The following is a 20,477-nucleotide window of genomic DNA, read 5'->3' as shown; positions in this document are numbered from 1 at the left end:
TCTCCTGTTGTTTCAGTGTAGTATCTACCACAAGGTAAGGTTGTTTTCGATTCTCTGGTTATTTTCAGTTTTTGCCTTCTCATAAATTTGTATTTTAATTAGACGCGTTCCCACTTTATATAACAGCCGCTCTGAATAGTATTGCAGTTTAAATTGTATAGCACTTAAGTGAGCGCTGTCCAACAGCTAGTTTCGGGTAATTTGCGTTTGCTGTGTTAATTGCTGGGCAGAAACAGCTGTGCGCGCTGTCGCGGAAGCGCCAGCGGAAGGGTTCAGCCTCCCCGTGTGAAGACCGACTCGGGTAAAGACCATCGACTCTACCTGTGCGACTCCACCGAGCAAGGACTCCGGCAAGGCACTTAAGTATCGTCTTCTCTCCTTTTCCTTTCCCACTTCTATCGTATTTCCCTTTCACAACATGTGCTTTCAATACATTCCTGTTGTCTCTCGACAAGGTACACTCATCACGCACAGAAGGCAGGGCAATACTGCTAATCTGCGTCCCATTCTCTTATCCACACACACACACACCTCTCTCTCTTTCTATGGGTCTATGGAATTGTCAGTCAGCAGTCAATAAGGCTGACTTCATTCCAGCCTTTGCATCTCATTCTACTCTTAATATATTGGGCTCGACTGAAACCTGGATCCGTCCAGAAGACTCTCTCTAACAACTTAGAAAAGGCGTATGCAACAGACTTCATCTCTCTTCTAGCCTCATTTGATCTCAAACGGCTCATCACCACAGGTACTCACAAGTCAGGCAACCACTGGACCTGGTTTACACACGCAACTGCATCACAGACAACATTTTGGTGAAACCTCTCTATGTTTCATATCATTTCCTCATTACTTTCAATCTACAACTCACTACCCATGCTCCACCAACTCCCCTACCAGTTACTTTCAGATGTAACCTGCGCTCACTTTCTCCTTCCCATCTTTCCTCTGCTGTGTCTTCTTCACTTCCATCACCCTCACAATTCTCATCTCTACATGTGAATAGTGCAACAGATACCTTATGCTACACTTTAACTTCTTCTTTAGACAATATCTGCCCTCTCTCCTCCAGGCCAGCACGCGCTACTCCCTCTAACCCCTGGTTATCTGAGGTTCTTCATGAACACCGGACCAAACTCAGGGCAATGGAGAGGAAATGGCGCAAATCAAAAGACACGTCTGACCTGAGTATGTATCAATCTCTGCTCTCTTCCTTTTCTGCTGATGTTCACGCTGCAAAATCTTCACATTTCCACAGCAAGATCAACAGCGCCTCTAACACACGAACACTTTTCAAGACATTTAACTCTCTCCTCTGTCCACCTCCACCATCACCCACCTCCTCTTTATCTGCTGATGACTTTGCTAACTTCTTCACCAACAGAACAACCTCTATCAGCAGTCAGTTCTCAACTCCACACACACAGGAACCCAAACCATCCTCTCCTACTACCAGAAACCTTCTCTTTACCTTCTCTCCGCTAACCGAGGAAGAAGTATCTAAACTTCTCCTCTCCAGTCATCCAACCACCTGCCCTCTAGACCCCATCCCCTCACACCTTCTACAAGCCATCTCTCCCACACTTCTACCAGCACTCACACACATCATCAACTCATCCCTCCACACTGGCATTTTCCCTACAGCATTCAAGCAGACTCGGGTAACTCCACTGCTTAAAAAAACAACATTAGACACATCACTTTTAGAGAATTACAGACCTGTCTCTCTCCTACAATTCATTGCGAAAACACTTGAACGAGTTGCTTTCAACCAAGTGTCATCTTTCCTGTCTCTGACCAACCAGCTAGATGTTAACCAATCTGGCTTCAAGAAAGGCCATTCAGCCGAGACTGCACTACTGTCGGTCACAGAAGCCCTGCGGATCGCAAAAGGTGCTTTCAAATCTTCAGTTCTCATTCTGCTGGATCTTTCTGCTGCCTTCGACACTGTGAATCATCAGATCCTTCTGTCCACCCTCTCATCACTGGGCATCAAAGGAACTTCCCTCCACTGGTTTGAGTCCTATCTCACAGGTAGGTCCTTCAGGGTTACATGGAGAGGCGAGGTACCCAAAGCACATCAACTGAACACAGGGGTTCCTCAGGGTTCAGTTCTTGGACTGCTCCTCTTCTCCATCTACACCACATCATTGGAACCCATCATACAGGCACATGGTTTCTCTTACCATTGCTATGCTGATGACACCCAGCTCTACCTCTCATTTCAACCAGATGATCAGACAGTAGCTACACGTATCTCAACCTGTCTGGCGGACATCTAGGCATGTATGAAGGAACATCACCTGCAGCTCAACCTGGCAAAGACTGAGCTTCTCGTCCTCCCTGCAAAGCCGTCTCTACAGCACGACTTCACTATCCAGCTAGAGACATCCTCAATCACCCCATCAAGGTCGGTCAGAAATCTTGGAGTAATATTTGATGACCAGCTGACCTTCACAGACCACATTACAAAGACAGCTCGATCATGCAAGTTTGCAATGCACAACATCAGGAAGATCAGGCCTTTCCTAACTGAGCATGCAACACAACTTCTCGTCCAGGCCCTGGTTATTCCTAGGCTTGATTACTGCAATGCTCTTCTAGCTGGACTTCCATCATGTGTTACTAAACCTCTACAAATGATCCAGAATGCTGCAGCCCGCCTTGTCTTTAACGAGCCCAAAAGGGCTCAAGTCACTCCTCTGTTCATCTCACTGCATTGACTACCACTCGCTGCTCGCATCAAATTCAAAGCTTTGAGGCTTACTTACAGATATACCACAGACTCAGCTCCGTCCTACTTTCACTCCCTACTACAAGTCTACGTCCCTACCAGAAGCCTATGATCGGCCAAGGAGCGACGGCTCGTGGTGCCATCACAGCGAGGCACTAAATCACTCTCCAGAACATTCTCATTCACAGTTCCATGCTGGTGGAATTACATTTACATTTACATTGATTCATTTAGCTGACGCTTTTATCCAAAGCGACTTACAATTGCTATATTTCAGAGGTCGCACACCTCTGGAGCAACTCGGGGTTAAGTGTCTTGCTCAGGGACACATTGGTGTCTCACAGTGGATTCGAACCCGGGTCTCTCACACCAAAGGCATGTGTCTTATCCACTGCGCCATCACCACCAATGATCTCCCCACCCTCGTCCGTAATGCAGAATCTCTGACAGCATTCAAAAGACAACTGAAAACTCATCTCTTCCGTGAGTACTTAACATAAAAAATTTGTTTTTAAAAAAAACATTCTTCTCTTTTAAATCTTTCCTTCCCTTTTAAATCTTCCCTTGTCTGGCTTTTGCTACTCTGAGCAATGCCTGAACTTTGTATTTTGAGCAGTTCTTGCGTCGTTCTTCCCTCTTCACGATGACTCGCTTGCTTTAGTCCTCAGATGTAAGTCGCTTTGGATAAAAGCGTCTGCTAAATGACTAAATGTAAATGTAACTCAGTAATTTTCATGGTGATATTTAAAGGTTAAATTTTTTACCCTATTCACGTGAGAAAAATAATGAATAGGCTATATTTGGGTCTTTTTCGAAACTTTCCCCTAATGGGATTCTTCGGGGTTCTTTTTTCCTTACTCAGGACATATTGAGGATACAAAATCAGTTGAGTTTGCTTTTGTTCAAGGTTGACCCCCATTTTGGCTTAAAATGACTGGACTAAACTGTTCTTGCAGCCCTTGGAATGCCACCACCACGCATTCTTACACCTCTACCTTGCCCTCTCCTTGGGCCTGCTCTTCTCCCTGGGCCTGCATCTCTCACTGCACCTGCACCTCTCACTGCACCTCTCACTGCACCTCTCACTGCATCTCTCACTACACCTGCACCTCTCACTGCACCTGCACCTCTCACTGCACCTCTCACGACATCTCTCACTGCACCTCTCACTGCACCCCCACCTCTCACTGCACCCCCACCTCTCACGGCATCTCTCACTGCACCTCTCACGGCATCTGCACCTCTCACTGCACCTGCACCTCTCACTGCATCTCTCATCCCATGCAAGGCGCCATCCAGCTCGTCGGGAGCAGCTGGGGTTAGGTGTCTTGCTCATGGACACCTCGAACACTTGGTCAGGTGGAACCGGGGATCGAACCACCAACTTTTCGGTTTGTAGACAACCTACATGAACCACTGAGCCACTGCCGCCCTAAGAAGACTACACCATGACAAAGTGGGGGGGTTCAGTTGATAAACATCTATTTGAAGTTTGCTCATCGCTGGTTTTATGGGTGTTTGCCTTCCTTCGTGCACGCCACAAAAGTGTCAATGGGCAATTTGGACCCATTAGATGGAGACTTTTTGGCGCTCACTAGTTGAGTTATAGGCAAAACTCAAAGGGTTAAAAGGTTTTTGGCATGTTGGAATGAGTGAGCCATCCCGACATTGTCCATACGCTACAGTCCCCATTTTCGTCGGATGAAGCGCCTGTGTGGACATCATCGGACGACAATCATCACAATGGGTGGATGGCAGGTGAATCATGATGGTCGTTAAACAGGTGGTTCTTACTTGTCCTCCGCCTTTGGTTCCTCAGGCTGAGGATCCATTTCGATGAGGTTTGAAATGGTCTCTGTCTTGGTACCTTTTTTTTGCAGGTCCGGTTTGAAGCCTGGAGAAAAAGGGTCTCTGTGCTTGGTCATGGATGCACGCATATCATTGACTCTTTTAAACAGGATGAAGGCCAGGCCCAGGGTCATGGTGTAGCCTACTGCTGTAGAGAGGCAGAGTGCCGTGTCCGCAGCAGTCCAAGCTTGGATGACAAGTGAGTTGGACAGGGGAGGCAGTGGGGACAGTGCTTGGAGGGCTGAGTCGATGGGAGTAATGTCGATTAGCTGGGGCCCCCCTTCCTCAATCCTCAGTTCTGGATCTAGGGTGAAGTTGTGATTTTTGAAGACGGGTGGGATTTCCAGCTCTGATTGATACTCTTCGCTTGGAAGATGGTACAATGCCAGATTATCGAGGTGGAGTATGGCGCCTTTTGGTACTCAAACCCACATGCTCTGGTTGAGCAAGGTGGGATTGAGCATGTTGGTCATACGTTAGGGTGGCAGTAAGAACAGGAGTGTTGACGAGCCACCGATCACCCACGATCTCTGCTTGCGTTCCGGTGACTTGCGTGCGGGGTTTGGCCTCGGCAGGGCAGCGTGTGTCGCTGATCATGGGCTGCAACCCGCAGATTCCTTCAGTGTTGTCTCTGAGGACGGGTTTGCTAGGGCAGAGATAGTGAATGTCTTTGGTCAGAGTACACATGTGCAGGTTTGGGGCCAGGTACAACTGTGGGTTGCTGTCGTGGTAGGCCACCACGGCTGGAGTACGTATCTTGATGTGGGTGTTACCTTTCCAAAACCCGACATTGACAATCTCCTTGAGTCTGTAGATTCTGTTTGACTCGATGATGGGTAGGTTCAGGAGGAAGGCCACCTCCCTTTGCTCGGGGTCGACGTTTAGTGGGATGGCGCTACCCAGAGAGTAGGTGAGGTGGGTTTGAAGAGAGTCAGGTCGAACATACCTTCTGGGTGTGGGTCCTGCAGTTGGTGATCAGGAGTCCTGGTTGTTCCCTCAGTACAATGCCTGATGTTGGACCTGGTGAGGTGACTTCTGACTGCGGCAGCACTCCGATTGACTGGAGGCACAGAAGGGTGAACAACAGCAGCATCCTGGTATAGAGCAGAGTGAGGGGGAGAGAAAGAGAGAGAGAGAGAGAGAGAGAGAGAGAGAGAGAGAGAGAGGGAGAGAGAGAGAGAGGGAGAGAGGTAGCATGTCAGCGAGGGTTGTCCTTAGTTTGACAGGACAGACTTTCCGCTTTGATGATTGCAACTGGGTTAGTTTGCATTGGCCCCTTCCTGCCTTTCCCTGCCAGCAGCCACATGTCTCTTAATTTGGTTATGGTGGACCCATTTGAAAACTGGCTCTTTCTGTCCCCAGCTTAGTTGGAATAGGTACGCGACGGGAGAGAGTTTGTCAACAATCTCATGAGGACCCGTCCAGTGAGGAAGACATTTCTTTGACAGCCGATGGAAGGAGTGTGGGATGGCTGGATGAATATAATACCAGACCCTGTCGCCCACGTCCAGTTCCTGGTGTGGCGCTTTTCGGTCATAGTATGCTTTCTGGCCTTCAGCACTCTTTTGAAGCTGTTGCTGGGCAAAAGCAAATGTTGTTTTCAGGTGCCGGTGTAGTTTGCAGAGGTACTGGTGATTGGTGCAGGCTGTGACAAGGCTGGAGTCTACTGGCTGGTACAGCAGATGCAGTGGCAGTGTCATCTGCCGCCCAGTCATTAGTTCGAAGGGAGACACACGAGTTGATTCCTGCGGGGTGGCTCTGATGGCCATTAGCACCAGCGGGAGCTTCACATCCCAGTCTTTCTGGTTGGCAGACACATACTTCCTCAGCGTACTGACCAAGGTTCGATTCGATCGTTCCACTTGGCCAGATGAGATTGGATGATGGCTGATGTGTACTTGAACTTGTACTCCCAGGAGTTTCCAGATCTGCTGCATGATCTCAGCTGTGAAGTGAGTGCCTCGGTCTGAGTTGACTCTCAGTGCCAGTCCGAACCTGGAGAAGAGGTAGTTCATCAGGAGGTATGCCGTGGTCTGGGCAGTGTCGTTGGGTGCTGGAAGACACTCTACCCACTTTGTGAACTGGCACACAACCGCCAGTCTTGTTGCCCCTCGTTGACCTGGGCAGAGGTCCTACCCAGTCGATTTGGTGGTCTGACCATGGAAATGTGACTCCACTGCGTTGCAGTGGAGCTCTGTGGTTTGGGTTTGCTGGTTGAAACTGGCAGCAAACCAGGCCTTCTCTGACATATTCTGCAACATATTTCTGCATGCGGGGCCAGTATACCACTTGCTTTAGTGTCTCATAAGTGGCACTGGTACCGTGGTGTCCGGCACATGGTGCGTTGTGGGCATACATCAGCATGACCCCCCTTAGGCACTGTGGCACCACAAGCCTTGGCGCAGTGATGTCATCAGGTGCATACCACAGAATGTTGTGTGTCACACGCATCATCTGTTTTATGTCATGTAGACATCTGAGGCACGGGTTACCTGTGAGTTCAGATGGCGCGATAGGGTGGTTAGAGGGGTCTGAGAGGTGGTGCAGAATAGTCTGTATGGATGCGTCAGAGGCCTGCATGTCCGCTATGTCATTGTTTGACATTTGTGGAGCCAGCGTTAGAGGCTGTGAGGTTGGCACTGTTGCACGAAAGGTTTGTTTGCTACGGGTTATCACTGCAACGTTCAAGGTCGGTGGGTGGGTTGGGGGTGAACAGAGATTGCCGTGTAGTGCGCCAGTCTTGGCACGGGCATCAGTTTGGTCATTCAAGTCTTTGTCAAGGCCCGGTTGCCTTGAGTCTCCTTTCACCTTTTGCCAGTAGACAATCATGTTGTGTGTTTTTGTGATGTCATCACATGCCTGGAACAGGTGTTGGTGTGTGACAGGCTTGTTATTTAAAGTCTTAAAGCCATTTTGTTTCCAGCCTGGAAGGTGGCATGTGAAACTGAGTCTTGCATAGTTAGAGTCTGTTCAGATAAGGAGTTCTCTGATGTCATGTGTCGATGCAATTTGCAGCGTTATGAGAATGGCTGCTACCTCAGCATATTGTGATGACTGCGGGCCCAACTTGAAGTGTTGTGGTGGGCAAGGCAGTTAATTCACCCATAGCACGCCCGCACCTGCTTGGCGGGTGCCCTCGTGGCTGTAGGAACATCCATCGATGTAGGCTGTGGCCATACCTTGGCACGCATTCTCTTCAAAGAACCTGTGACAGGTCAGTTCTTGCTGTTGGGGTTTTTCTACATCCACCGTCACAGCTGGTGTGTTATCAGAGCAGTTTTGGCAGGCCGTTGCCTAGCGCAGACTTGTGATTCTGAGAATATCGTGCCTCAACATTGCGCCCCTGGAGGGCCATTAACCATGTGGCTATGAGTGAATTGGTGACCACGCCATCTCGGATGCGCTGGCTGTTGAGGAACATGACAGGCTGGTGGCAAGTCTCAATGATAACTTTTTGGGCTCCAAGGTAGTTGGAGAATCTCTGGATTCAATTCAATTCAATTCAAATTTATTTGTATAGCGCTTTTCACAATACATATTGTTTCAAAGCAGCTTTACAGAAAGTGCATTTCAGAAATGTACATAGAAAAATACAGTTAGTTAATCATGTATTAATTAAGGGCATAACATATCGCCGGCGTTGGTCATCTCTTCACAGGCATCGAGTCGTCTCTTCACAGGCGTTTAGTCGTCTCATCGCAGGTGTTGGGGCATCTGAAGTCTCCGTGAGAGGCTTGATACAAACTGGAGCTGACGAACGCTATTTACCTCGGGACTAGCGTCCCGAGATAACAGCAGAAGAGCAGATGGGAGATAATTAGCATAGCTGCTGTTCATAATATTAATGCAGTCGATCTGATTCAACAGTAGTATAAAAGGTAAGCATTATGTGACTGCTTGGCTAAAGAGATGTGTCTTTGATCTAGTTTTAAACTGGGACAGCGAGTCTGAGCCTCGAACGATATATCAGGAATGCTATTCCAGAGTTTAGGTTCTAAATCTGAGAACGCCCTCACTCCTTAAGTGGACTAATGATATCCTAGGAATGACCAGAAGCCTCGAATTTAGTGATCTTAAAGAACGCGATGGATTGTAGGGCGATAGAAGGTCCATTAAATACACAGGAGCTAAACCATTTAGGGCTTTATAAGTCAGTAGTAATACTTTGTAAATGACACGGAACTTAATAGGTAACCAGTGTAGAGATGATAAAATTGGTGTTATATGATCATATTTTCTTGACCTATTAAGAACTCTAGCAGCTTCATTTTGCACTAACTGTAGCTTGTTTATTGAGGATGCAGGACAGCCAGCTAATAAAGCATTACAGTAATCTAGTCTTGAGGTCATGGATGCATGAACTAACTGTTCTGCATCAGAAACAGATAGCATGTTACGTAGCTTAGCAATGTTTCTAAGGTGGAAAAAGGCTGTTTTTGTAACATGAAATATGTTTTTCGGAAGACAAGCTGTGGTCTAGTATAACACCCAGGTCTTTTACTGTAGTGGATAAAGTAACTGTCAGGTTGTGTGCAGGTAGCTGAAGACGAGGATGCAGGAACTTCAAAGTAGTTGATTTATTTACAAAATAAACTTCAGGAACAAAATAACAAACTCCAGGAATTCAGAGACACAACCATACCAGGACGACGACCAACAAACACTGAGGGAAAACACAGGGCTTAAAAGAACTGGGACTAATGGGATAATTAAGTGAACACAGGTGAAGAAACTGAACACAAACGAGGAGCTGGAAAAACTAACAGGACTAAACCAAAATCACAAAGACAGGGGGAAACAAGATCACAGAACATAACTAAACACATAGAAAACGTGACAGTAACAGGACATCCTTCTAAATTAAAGTTGTATTGTACGAGGTTTTGTGGGTAGTTTTTTGGACCAATAAGTAATACCTCCATTTTATCTGAACTTAATAGCAGATAATTACACATCATCCAGCATTTTATATCTTTAAGACACTCTGTCAATTTAGATGAGTTAGTGTTTTCATCTGGACGTGATGAAATATATAATTGAGTGTCATCAGCATAACAGTGGAAATTGATTCCATGTTTTCTTATAATATTACCAAGTGGCAGCATATATATTGAGAATAGCACAGTGCCTAAAACCGATCCTTGCGGCACTCCATAGTCTACTGACGTTATCCTCAATTTTTCCACATTTAAACAAACAAAATGGTAACAGTCTGATAAGTACGATCTAAACCAGCTTAATGCCTGTCCCTGAACACCAGTGTAGTTTTGTAGTCGATCCACGAGTATTTTATGATCTATAGTGTCGAACGCAGCGCTAAGATCGAGTAGAACTAGTATTGAGATACAGCCTTGGTCAGAAGCTAAAAGTAAATCATTTGTAATTTTAACTAGCACAGTTTCTGTGCTATGATGCGGCCTGAATACTGACTGAAATTTTTGATAGATAGCATTTTCTTGCAAGAAAGAGCACAATTGAGTGGACACAACTTTTTCTAGTATTTTAGACATAAATGGAAAATTTGAAATGGGTCTATATATATATATATATATATATATATTGTTAGTTAGTTCAGGGAAGTTCAGGGGTCTATAATTTGCTAGGTTATTTGGGTCTAATTGTGGTTTCTTAATGAGAGGTTTTATTACTGCCAGTTTGAATATTCTTGGAACATGACCTAAAAATAAAGACGAGTTAATAATATTGAGCAGAGGCTACAGGTAACACTTCTTTCAGTAGTTTAGTGGGTATTGGATCTAAAAAACATGTTGTTGGTTTAGATGCAATGATAAGTTTATTTAGCTCTTCCTGTCCTATAGTTGTAAAGCGGTGTAGTTGCTCTTGAGGGGCGATAATTGAGGCTGAATCATAAGACACCATAAGAGATTGTACATTTACAATTGTGTTTCTAATGCTTTCTATTTTCTCAGTGAAGAAATTCATAAAATCATTACTACTATATTGTAAAGCAGGTGTGTGGAACGTCCGGCCCCCGGGCCGTAACCGGCCCGCAAAACAGTTTGATGCGGCCCGCGAGTCAAATCCTCCAAAAAAAAAAAAAAAAAAAAACGACCTTCAGAACCAAAAATCTCAGCAATTACTTTTCCTGTGACAGAAAATACAAAACAGGCAAAGTGGCAAGCAGGGCGAGGCCAGTAGCGCGAGTGTTAATGAGTCACCTGCGCACCGGTTTCAAGTTTCTCATGGATGAGCTTTGGGGCCGCGCGCGCCGCACCGGTTTCAAGTTTCTCACCGCGCCCCGCACCGGTTTCAAGAATGGAAAGGATCGGAACGAAGACAGCGGAGGACCAGGCATAGACTTTACTTTATGTGTGTGTGGTCGTCGTCCACAAGAAGCTACTGCTTTTACTTTCGTTTTGTCATTTACGTATTAATGTATTAAAATGGTTTAAACGTTTGCCGGTTCCCGCCTCCTTCTTCCCTGAACTAACTAACCACGTTACATTTAATATAATAGATAATATACAATATTATAAAATAACATAATATATTATAAAATAACATAAGAGAGTCAAGTTTCCGGGTGGTCCGGGTGGTCGCTTCCGACTGTGTCCGGGTCACAGTCAGAATGAACGCAACAGACACGTGGCGGTTGTCATCGCTGATATGCATCATGGTGACTGTCAAAAAAAGAAAGGTAGATTCAGAATGTCGCGCTTTTCAAGAAAAATGGACAAATGATTTTTTTTTTTGAAGTATTATTGTGTGACTGTTTTTGTGCTGTAACGAGGCTATGGTGAATGCTCAGCCATGGCTGCTTTTAGAGCCTTTTTATAACGTGACATATTTCCATGCGATTCTAAAGACCTCTAAATTAGTATGTTTTGAACAGCTTGAATACGGCTGGACTGCGATCCGATGCCCCGTGATCCGATGAGTAGGCCCACATAGTTGACCTTGGTTCGACACCATTGTCCTTTGTGGGGGACGATCTTGGCGTCGGCAGTGGATAATTGGTTCAACACATAGTCTATCTCTATCAGGTGGTCGGCCACTGTTGTGCTTTTCATGAGAACATCATCAACGTAAATAAGGTTACCTCTCATTCTGGCATCTGGGTATGCTTTGTTCAGGAAGATGTTGAACTCAGCGGGTGAGTTGGCATAGCCGAACGGGCACCTGGTGAAATTGAATTGTCTGTTGCCGAATGTGAAAGCTAGCTTGTGCTGGTCTTCTGGATGCAATGGTATGGTCCAGAATCCAGAGGCCACATGGAGTGTAGAGAAGATTGTGGCTTCTCTGATTCTGGGTCTTTCTTGCTCCAGCAAGAATGGGCCATCGGGACAGTGGCACCTGTTGATTCAGTTTCCTGTAGTCAATGGTGGGTCGCCACTTGCCGTTTGGTTTGAGGACGGGCCAGATGGGGGCAGAATAGGTGCTGTTGCATGGGCGGATGACACCTTTTTCAAGCATGGATTCGATGATCTCTTGCACCGGTTCGTGTGAAGCGATGGGGATCTTGTACTGCCTGGCAAAAGTGGGAGGAACATTAGGGTGCGTTGGAATGCGTACATTGTGGAGTTTGGTGAGACCACAATCTAAAGAGTCTTTGGCAAATGACGCTTTGAACTTGTAAAGGACTTGTCTGAGTCTTTGTCAATCTGCATCATCCTTAAGTGCGTCTGCGTATTTTAGAATTTGCTGAACTTGAGACTCAAATCCTGGATACGGCTCCTCTGTTGGTGTGTCGTCTGTCGTGTTGGCAGGCAGAGGTGCAGCAGTGTCGTCAGTCTCGCAGGCAAGCTGTTTGCAGACTGTGTATACTGCCAGGTGTTGGTCCTCTGTCAGTTTTGTTCTGCATACCTTGTCTTTGTCCATTGGCATGACCGAAGTGATGGAGATGAGTTTGAAGGGTGCTGTGAGCACTGTGTTGTTTGTGCTCCCTTCGGGTATCATTGAAGATGGGATGGGCCCAATGATTGGTAATGTGAGTTCAAAGTCATGGAAGTCGTGGCTCACCAGCCATCCCACTCGGTAGGCCTTGGGAATTGTGATCTCCATTGCCATGCAGTTGTTGAAAAGGATGTAGACTACACGAGATGAGACTTCAGTAAGGGGTGTGGCTTCTAGCGTGAGTCCAAGTTCCACACATTCAGGTGAAGGTTGAATGAAGCCAAGCGTGTGGTTTAGGGTTTGACCACAGCGCATGTTGAGCCGGACAGCGACCCCTTTGGTGTAAGCTGGTATCACAGTTTCCTGTTCGTTGATTAGGGTGCAGACCTCAGGAATGGTCTGACCTGACAGGAGGTTCTCAGTGTGGGTTGGAACAACAAGGGTGCTGTAAAGTCAATGGGGCCCACACTACCTCATTAATAATGTCCACATAAGCCTTGAGGCGAATCAGGATGTCTGCTCCAATGTAGACATCATGGGGCGGGTACGGAAGGACCAGGAAGTAATGAGTCAGACACCGGTGGTTCCATTTCAAGTTCAAGGCGCAGACACCTTTGGCCATCATCATGGTTGATGGGCATGTGTTCGAAGGAAAACGGGTGCGCTTGCTGGCAGAAGGAAGGTCCGGTGTGTCTTCAATGAGAGCATTGAATAGTGAGACACTGATGGCTGAGTTGTCTGCCCATAGTGCAAGTACAATGTCAGTAGTGGTTACGTCATTCAACTGCAGGTCAGTTATGACCTTGGGGCAGAAGGAATCAGAGTCTTGGTGAGCTGAAATGTGCAGAGTAGCGAACTTGAATCTTGGTCTGGTGCTGGAACTGTGTCCCTGTGGCTGGCTGTGAGAGTTCCCCTGACCTCTGTGACCTGGCAGTCAAGCTCAGGTGATCTGGGTGGCTGAAGGGGGAGAGGTTCTCGCACTTGAGCTCAAATTTTCAGCTGTCTGAAGTCCAGTAAGGGCTCGAATCGGTCTAGCAGATCTTTGCCAATGAGGAGGGGATATGTGTTCACTGGTGAAATGTACACAGGGTGTACCAGACTCATAGGACCAATTGTTAGGTGAATGGGAGCTACCTGTTCAAGCTGAATGTCATTTTACATGTACATGTACATGTATGTATTCATTTACATGTATTAATTTAGCTGACGCTTTTATCCAAAGCGACTTACAATTGCTATATTTCAGAGGTCGCACGCCTCTGGAGCAATTAGGGGTTAAGTGTCTTGCTCAGGGACACATTGGTGTCTCACAGTGGATTCGAACCCGGGTCTCTCACACCAAAGGCATGTGTCTTATCCACTGCGCCATCACCACCATCACCAATTTTGGCTGTATGACTGCACATTCAGCACAAAATTTTGAGATTTCATTTTTAAATTTTAAATTTTGTCTTTTAGCTTCAAATCTGAGTCTTTCCAAGAGTTGAGCTGATATCAAAGTGAGGTCTGCGCCGGTGTCTAACAGGACAAAGTAAGTTGTCTTGAAAACTATAAGGAAGAGTTTGTTTCCCTTGTAGAACCGGACTTCTACCAAACACGAAAAGCAAGCTAGAGTGAAAATAAAAGACTGAGCTAAACTCAAAACGGAAAATAAAACGAGAGAATAAGAAGACAAGACAAAACGAAGCACCAAGAAGACACGACAGGAAGAGCGAAGTGAAGATGTTCGGGCCATCACCTTTGTTTTAAGGAAGACAGCTCACACCTCCTTTGGAGCAGAATAACCAATCACCTTAGAGATTTTTGAGTGCGAACCCCTCTCTTCGTCTTGTCAAAACATAGTTTATGACCTTGTAAGAAAATGTGATTTCTACTCCAGAAAGCCGTGCACAGAGTATCATACATTTTACTGTAATCTCCTGTACGCGACCAACTTGGTGAGACCGAGAAGATCACAACGGTATCAAGAAAGATATGGAAAAAGAATAGGAATACAGAGTTATATTCATATACATAATATAGCCATTTAGGGTTTTACCTAACAAATCTAGAGAAGTCATAACTATACTAAAATGAAAGCAGAACACATAGGTATACAGGGATATATCACGCTCTTTTCAGAATTACCCATTTCTGGATTTAAACGTGAGGAATGTCTGTATGTGTGTGCGTTTGCATTTGGAGTCCTTTCTTGCCGGAAAGGAGTGGAAATGGACTGCATTTTTATAGCGCTTTAACGGACCCAATGGCCACCAAAGCGCTTTACATATTGCCTCACATTCACCCATTCACTCACTGACGGCGGTGTCAGCCATGCAAGGCACCATCCAGCTCGTCGGGAGCAGCTGGGGTTAGGTGTCTTGCTCATGGACACCTCGACACCTGGTCAGGTGGAACCGGGGATCGAACCACCAACTTTTCGGTTTGTAGACAACCTACATGAACCACTGAGCCACTGCCGCCCCAGGAAGACTACACCATGACAAAGTGGGGGGGTTCAGTTGATAAACATCTATTTGCTCCAGCTCATCGCTGGTTTTATGGGTGTTTGCCTTCCTTCGTCAGGCCACAAAAGTGTCAATGGGCAATTTGGTCTCATTAGATGGAGACATTTTGGCGCTCACTAGTTGAGTTATAGGCAAAACTCAAAGGGTTAAAAGGTTTTTGGCATGTTGGAATGAGTGAGCCATCCCGACATTGTCCATAAGCTACAGTTAACATTTGTAAATACTACAAAAATAATTTTGTTGGGAGGTATAGCTTGTCTGTTAAGAAAATGTAAGCATTGTGGAAATGTTTTCACTGACTGCATATCATGTGAAAACAACATGAAATGTGTGAATGGTATGGCCAGAAAAGACCGATGCTGTGCTAATTGTGTTTAGAGTTTTGAAAATGTGACAACTGTTTGGACAAACGCTTGTTAGCGACTGAAAAAAACTGTAAATCACACGGCTGTGAAAGCATTTCCTCCAGCTCTGAGCAGCGCTAACGCTCTCTGTAAACCGTTAAATCAGGAGTGTTGAAAACAGTGAGATGTCCATAAACCCGATCACTGTTCTGTCCTGCAGGAGTGGAGGAAGATAAGCAGACGGGCAGCATCGCATCGAGACAGCAGTTCACTGTGACATAGAACAAGTGTCGCCGGGGACAGCATTTCTCCGCCACCGTTCCTTCTTAAACCACAAGATCAGACTGTGTCTATTCAGGTTCATGTGGGCTTGAATAAAGGTTGTAACACATTAAGACACATTTGCACACAGACTTATTAAATGTAACTGATTATACATCCAGCATTAATTAAACACATGTTAATCCAGTAACAGTGAAACAGTGAAGTGGACAAAGATGGTTAGAGATATTCATTAAAACAAGAGAAAGGCAGGTCAGGATTATGAAGTCATGATCTGGAGTATGAAGAATTAATACCAGTTATTACCAACACCAGTCCAAGATGTAAATAAATGTCAAATTATACATTTTTAGCTCATAGGCTAAAGCAGGGGTCTCCAACCTTTTTTCATTTGAGAGCTACTTTTTAAAAAGGATAGTGGCCGAAAGCTACTCATGTAGGCTAATACAATACTTAAATCTCTTAAATAATGTCTCATAACTCTCATATTAACAACTATCTAAACTGTTTTACACCTAAAAGAGTTTTTGTAGGCCTATATATGTCACCCTTAAATGTCAGAGAAAAGAACAAAATCAGAGATTAATTTTTTTAAAGAAAATTGTACTTTGCATATTATACTGTATAAACACATAATTATAGATTTTATAGTGCATCTTAACTAGAGATGAAATGGCATGAAAATTTAATTGCATGATTATAGTGACCAAAATGATCAGTTATCACAGAATCCTGTTCAAAAAGTACTAATACTACACAATAAAATCAATTCACCAAGTTTTATGTCGAAAACCAGCAAATAACAAATATAATTCAATTCATTTGCACTTTTTGTTCACATAAACAAAATAACAACATTAAAAATGATGGCCAGATTGTAAAGAAGTGTCTTGCGACAAAGTATCTACAAACATGTAGCCTACAAGTTCAAATAAAGTTTTGACAAAAAAGATTTATAAAAAGCTAGCATATTTCAGCCTTTAAATAATTTTATAAAAAGAATCAGTCAAAAAATACAGGTCCTTCTCAAAAAATTAGCATATTGTGATAAAGTTCATTATTTTCCATAATGTAATGATAAAAATTAAACTTTCATATATTTTAGATTCATTGCACACCAACTGAAATATTTCAGGTCTTTTGTTGTTTTAATACTGATGATTTTGGCATACAGCTCATGAAAACCCAAAATTCCTATCTCAAAAAATTAGCATATCATGAAAAGGGTCTCTAAACGAGCTATTAACCTAATCATCTGAATCAACTAGTTAACTCTAAACACCTGCAAAAGATTCCTGAGGCTTTTAAAAACTCCCAGCCTGTTTCATTACTCAAAACCGCAATCATGGGTAAGACTGGCGACCTGACTGCAGTCCAGAAGGCCATCATTGACACCCTCAAGCAAGAGGGTAAGACACAGAAAGAAATTTCTGAACAAATAGGCTGTTCCCAGAGTGCTGTATCAAGGCACCTCAGTGGGAAGTCTGTGGGAAGGAAAAAGTGTGGCAAAAAACGCTGCACAACGAGAAGAGGTGAACAGACCCTGAGGAAGATTGTGGAGAAGGACCGATTCCAGACCTTGGAGGACCTGCGGAAGCAGTGGACTGAGTCAGGAGTAGAAACATCCAGAGCCACCGTGCACAGGCTTGTGCAGGAAATGGGCTACAGGTGCCGCATTCCCCAGGTCAAGAACAGGTCAGGTTCACTTTTGAACCAGAAACAGCGGCAGAAGCGCCTGACCTGGGCTACAGAGAAGCAGCACTGGACTGTTGCTCAGTGGTCCAAAGTACTTTTTTCGGATGAAAGCAAATTTTGCATGTCATTCTGAAATCAAGGTGCCAGAGTCTGGAGGAAGACTGGGGAGAAGGAAATGCCAAAATGCCTGAAGTCCAGTGTCAAGTACCCACAGTCAGTGATGGTCTGGGGTGCCATGTCAGCTGCTGGTGTTGGTCCACTGTGTTTTATCAAGGGCAGGGTCAATGCAGCTAGCTATCAGGAAATTTTGGAGCACTTCATGCTTCCATCTGATTTCATTTTTCAGCACGACCTGGCACCTGCTCACAGTGCCAAAACCACTGGTAAGTGGTTTACTGACCATGGTATTACTGTGCTCAATTGGCCTGCCAACTCTCCTGACCTGAACCCCATAGAGAATCTGTGGGATATTGTGAAGAGAAAGTTGAGAGACGCAAGACCCAACACTCTGGATGAGCTTAAGGCCGCTATCGAAGCATCCTGGGCCTCCATAACACCTCAGCAGTGCCACAGGCTGATTGCCTCCATGCCACGCCGCATTGAAGCAGTCATTTCTGCAAAAGGATTCCCGACCAAGGTTTGAGTGCATAACTGAACATAATTATTTGAAGATTGACTTTTTTTGTATTAAAAACACTTATTTTATTGGTCGGATGAAATATGCTAATTTTTTGAGATAGGAATTTTGGGTTTTCATGAGCTATATGCCAAAATCATCAGTATTAAAACAATAAAAGACCAGAAATATTTCAGTTGGTTTGCAATGAATCTAAAATATATGAAAGCTTAATTTTTATCATTACATTATGGAAAATAATGAACTTTATCACAATATGCTAATTTTTTGAGAAGGACCTGTATATATTACTGACGTTCACAATGCACATTAGCTTATCTTTCATTATTAATAGTAAAATTCGATCCGGTTTTCCCGTGGCGTCTGTCATTGTTATGCAACCATGCACTGCCCTCTACACAATGACTAAGAAGTTTTAGTAGCTAATGTATTTTTCATCTGGCTGCGCCTGGAAAAAGTGAGCGCGTCGCTTCATTTATGAGCTTCCTACATTTGAAATAACAACTTGAGCGCACAAAAGACGCGATATGTGAACGCCCCCTTGGCGAGCTACCTCCAATCAGGCCACGAGCCATTGGCAACCGCAATGCGTGCTCCACAGATGAGGCATGCAGCTTTATCTTTATCATTAGTGAAGAGGAATTCTGTCTCCCACTCCTCGTTAAAACAACAAGACTTCTACTTTTTTACATGACCTGCATCATCAGCCATAATTAATCTTTTTTTCTTCTTTTAATAGTTCAATTTATCTTATGCATGTACCGTCTGCCCGCGACCGCCTCAACTCACAGAAGTTACGTTATGTTTTTTTTAAACGTGCTCGACGTGCAGATTCTAAATATTTTAAATTATTTTATTATTTTATTATGTTTTAATGGTATATGAAATGTTACCATTAGTTATTTTCTCATTTTATGCCATCATCATAAAGAATTTTAAAAAACTAAATGAAAGATTACAATTCAGGCTATGTATAGAACGTGCTCGGCGAGCGACTCAGAGACTCCATGCCGGCACCATGTTGGAGACCATAGGGCTAAAGGCTAAACTAGATACAACCACCTGTCCTGGGTCTTATGGACCCTGTGGGTGTTGGTAGGCTTGGGAAAATTATAACATTATTTGTAATGTTATAAGACACTTTGTAATCTTTGGCCAGTTGTGTCTGTAGGGCTGTAATTGATAATTGCTGCACTCTGTTATTGTTATCAGGTCCAAAGTAACCCTGCCCTGTGTACACACCGTTCTTCACACAACAGGTGGCTCTCCAGTAATACTTTGAGACAGTAACTCTATTATTCAGTTTTGGTTTGCTGTGATCAGGAACTACACCAATCACCATATAAGCTTTATCACAGTCTTCCAGATCTCCAATAACATTCTTCTCATGATTGTTCCATTGAACCCGATTGAATTCTGAGTCCTGTGGAGCGGCGTTGGTCAGGGTGGAGGTGGCCAGCATGGAGAGAGGATCATACGTGTGCTGAACTGGGTACAGGTGACCTCTGTCATACGAAGGCTTATTAGGGTCCTGTCCTACATAGTCACTATTCACAGCCTGATTATTCCTCGTTTTGCGACCGTTAGGTGCCATACATGGCTCAGCATTAGGATCATCCAGCTAAAGGACATGAGAGAGAGAAAACAACTCAAGACTGTTTCTGTCAAAATTCACATTAATTATTGTCATTTTAAATAAATATACTGGTCCCACTTTAATTTAGGTGTCTTTAACTACCATATACGAACATTTGAATTAATCATTTGATACAATGTACTTATCGTGTACATACGTGTTTATCATTGAACTTATATTTTAGAATACCTGCATGTAATTGCATAATGACCCTGTTAACCTCTTAAACCAGTAAACCTGTGCTAATATTACCCGTATCCTCCTCAATAACAGCACATCATTTACAGTAGCCTACATCAACACTATAAGCCTATATTGTACTTATTTTTTAAAGTAAGTACATAGTAGTTAAAGACACCTAATATAAAGCGTGACCAATGTACTATACTAATATACAGTTGAATAATTACCTGAGGTTCGATGTACCAAGGATTACACCTCCCAACACTTTTCCTCCCATTAAACATATACGCAGAGTAGATGGGGATCCTCCAGTCTGTGTTGTACAAAGTTGCATAAAGATACATTATCTGCTTATTGTTGTTGTTGTCGTTGTACCAAACACACTGGCAGATCTCCTGGACTGTGTTGCCCCATTCTGGTGTGAATTGAGGAGGGTCATTATTCAAAAAGAACCGACTGCATTTAGCAAACCCCTGCGAAACGTCACTCAGAGAGAGGCAAGGCAACAGAAGAAACACAAGAAGCTTCATGATGGAGCTCAAACTGTGAGAAACTGAACCTGTGTCTGTGTGTGTGTGTGAGTGAGAGTGAGAGTGAGAGAGTAGAGATGTGTGTGTGTGTGTGTGTGTGTGTGTGTGTGTGTGTGTGTGTGAGTGAGAGTGAGAGAGTAGACATGTGTGTGTCTGTGTGTGTGAGTGAGAGAGTAGAGAATAGAGATGTACTATGTCTTTTATAGAGTTTAAGACACGAGGGGAGG

General features: G+C 44.3%; 1 protein-coding gene across 1 annotated transcript in view; it reads right to left on the bottom strand.

The window, feature by feature from the left end:
- Window positions 1-20,250, bottom strand: part of LOC143756215 (endonuclease domain-containing 1 protein-like) — an 81,454-nt gene extending 61,204 nt beyond the window's left edge. Inside the window, exons 1-2 of the mRNA XM_077247169.1 lie at window positions 19,948-20,250; window positions 19,043-19,522 (exon numbers count right to left, since the gene is read on the bottom strand). Of these exons, the coding sequence (XP_077103284.1) occupies window positions 19,043-19,522; window positions 19,948-20,250 (783 nt within the window). The remainder of the gene's footprint in view (window positions 1-19,042; window positions 19,523-19,947) is intronic.
- Window positions 20,251-20,477: the final 227 nt, after the last annotated feature.

The sequence above is a fragment of the Siphateles boraxobius genome, unplaced genomic scaffold, assembly GCF_051911475.1.
Source record: "Siphateles boraxobius isolate OS27281-9 unplaced genomic scaffold, OSU_SipBor_1 107, whole genome shotgun sequence".
NCBI lineage: Eukaryota > Metazoa > Chordata > Actinopteri > Cypriniformes > Leuciscidae > Siphateles > Siphateles boraxobius.
The sequence above is the reverse complement of the archived record's forward strand: the minus strand, read 5'-3'. Positions and strand labels throughout refer to the sequence as shown.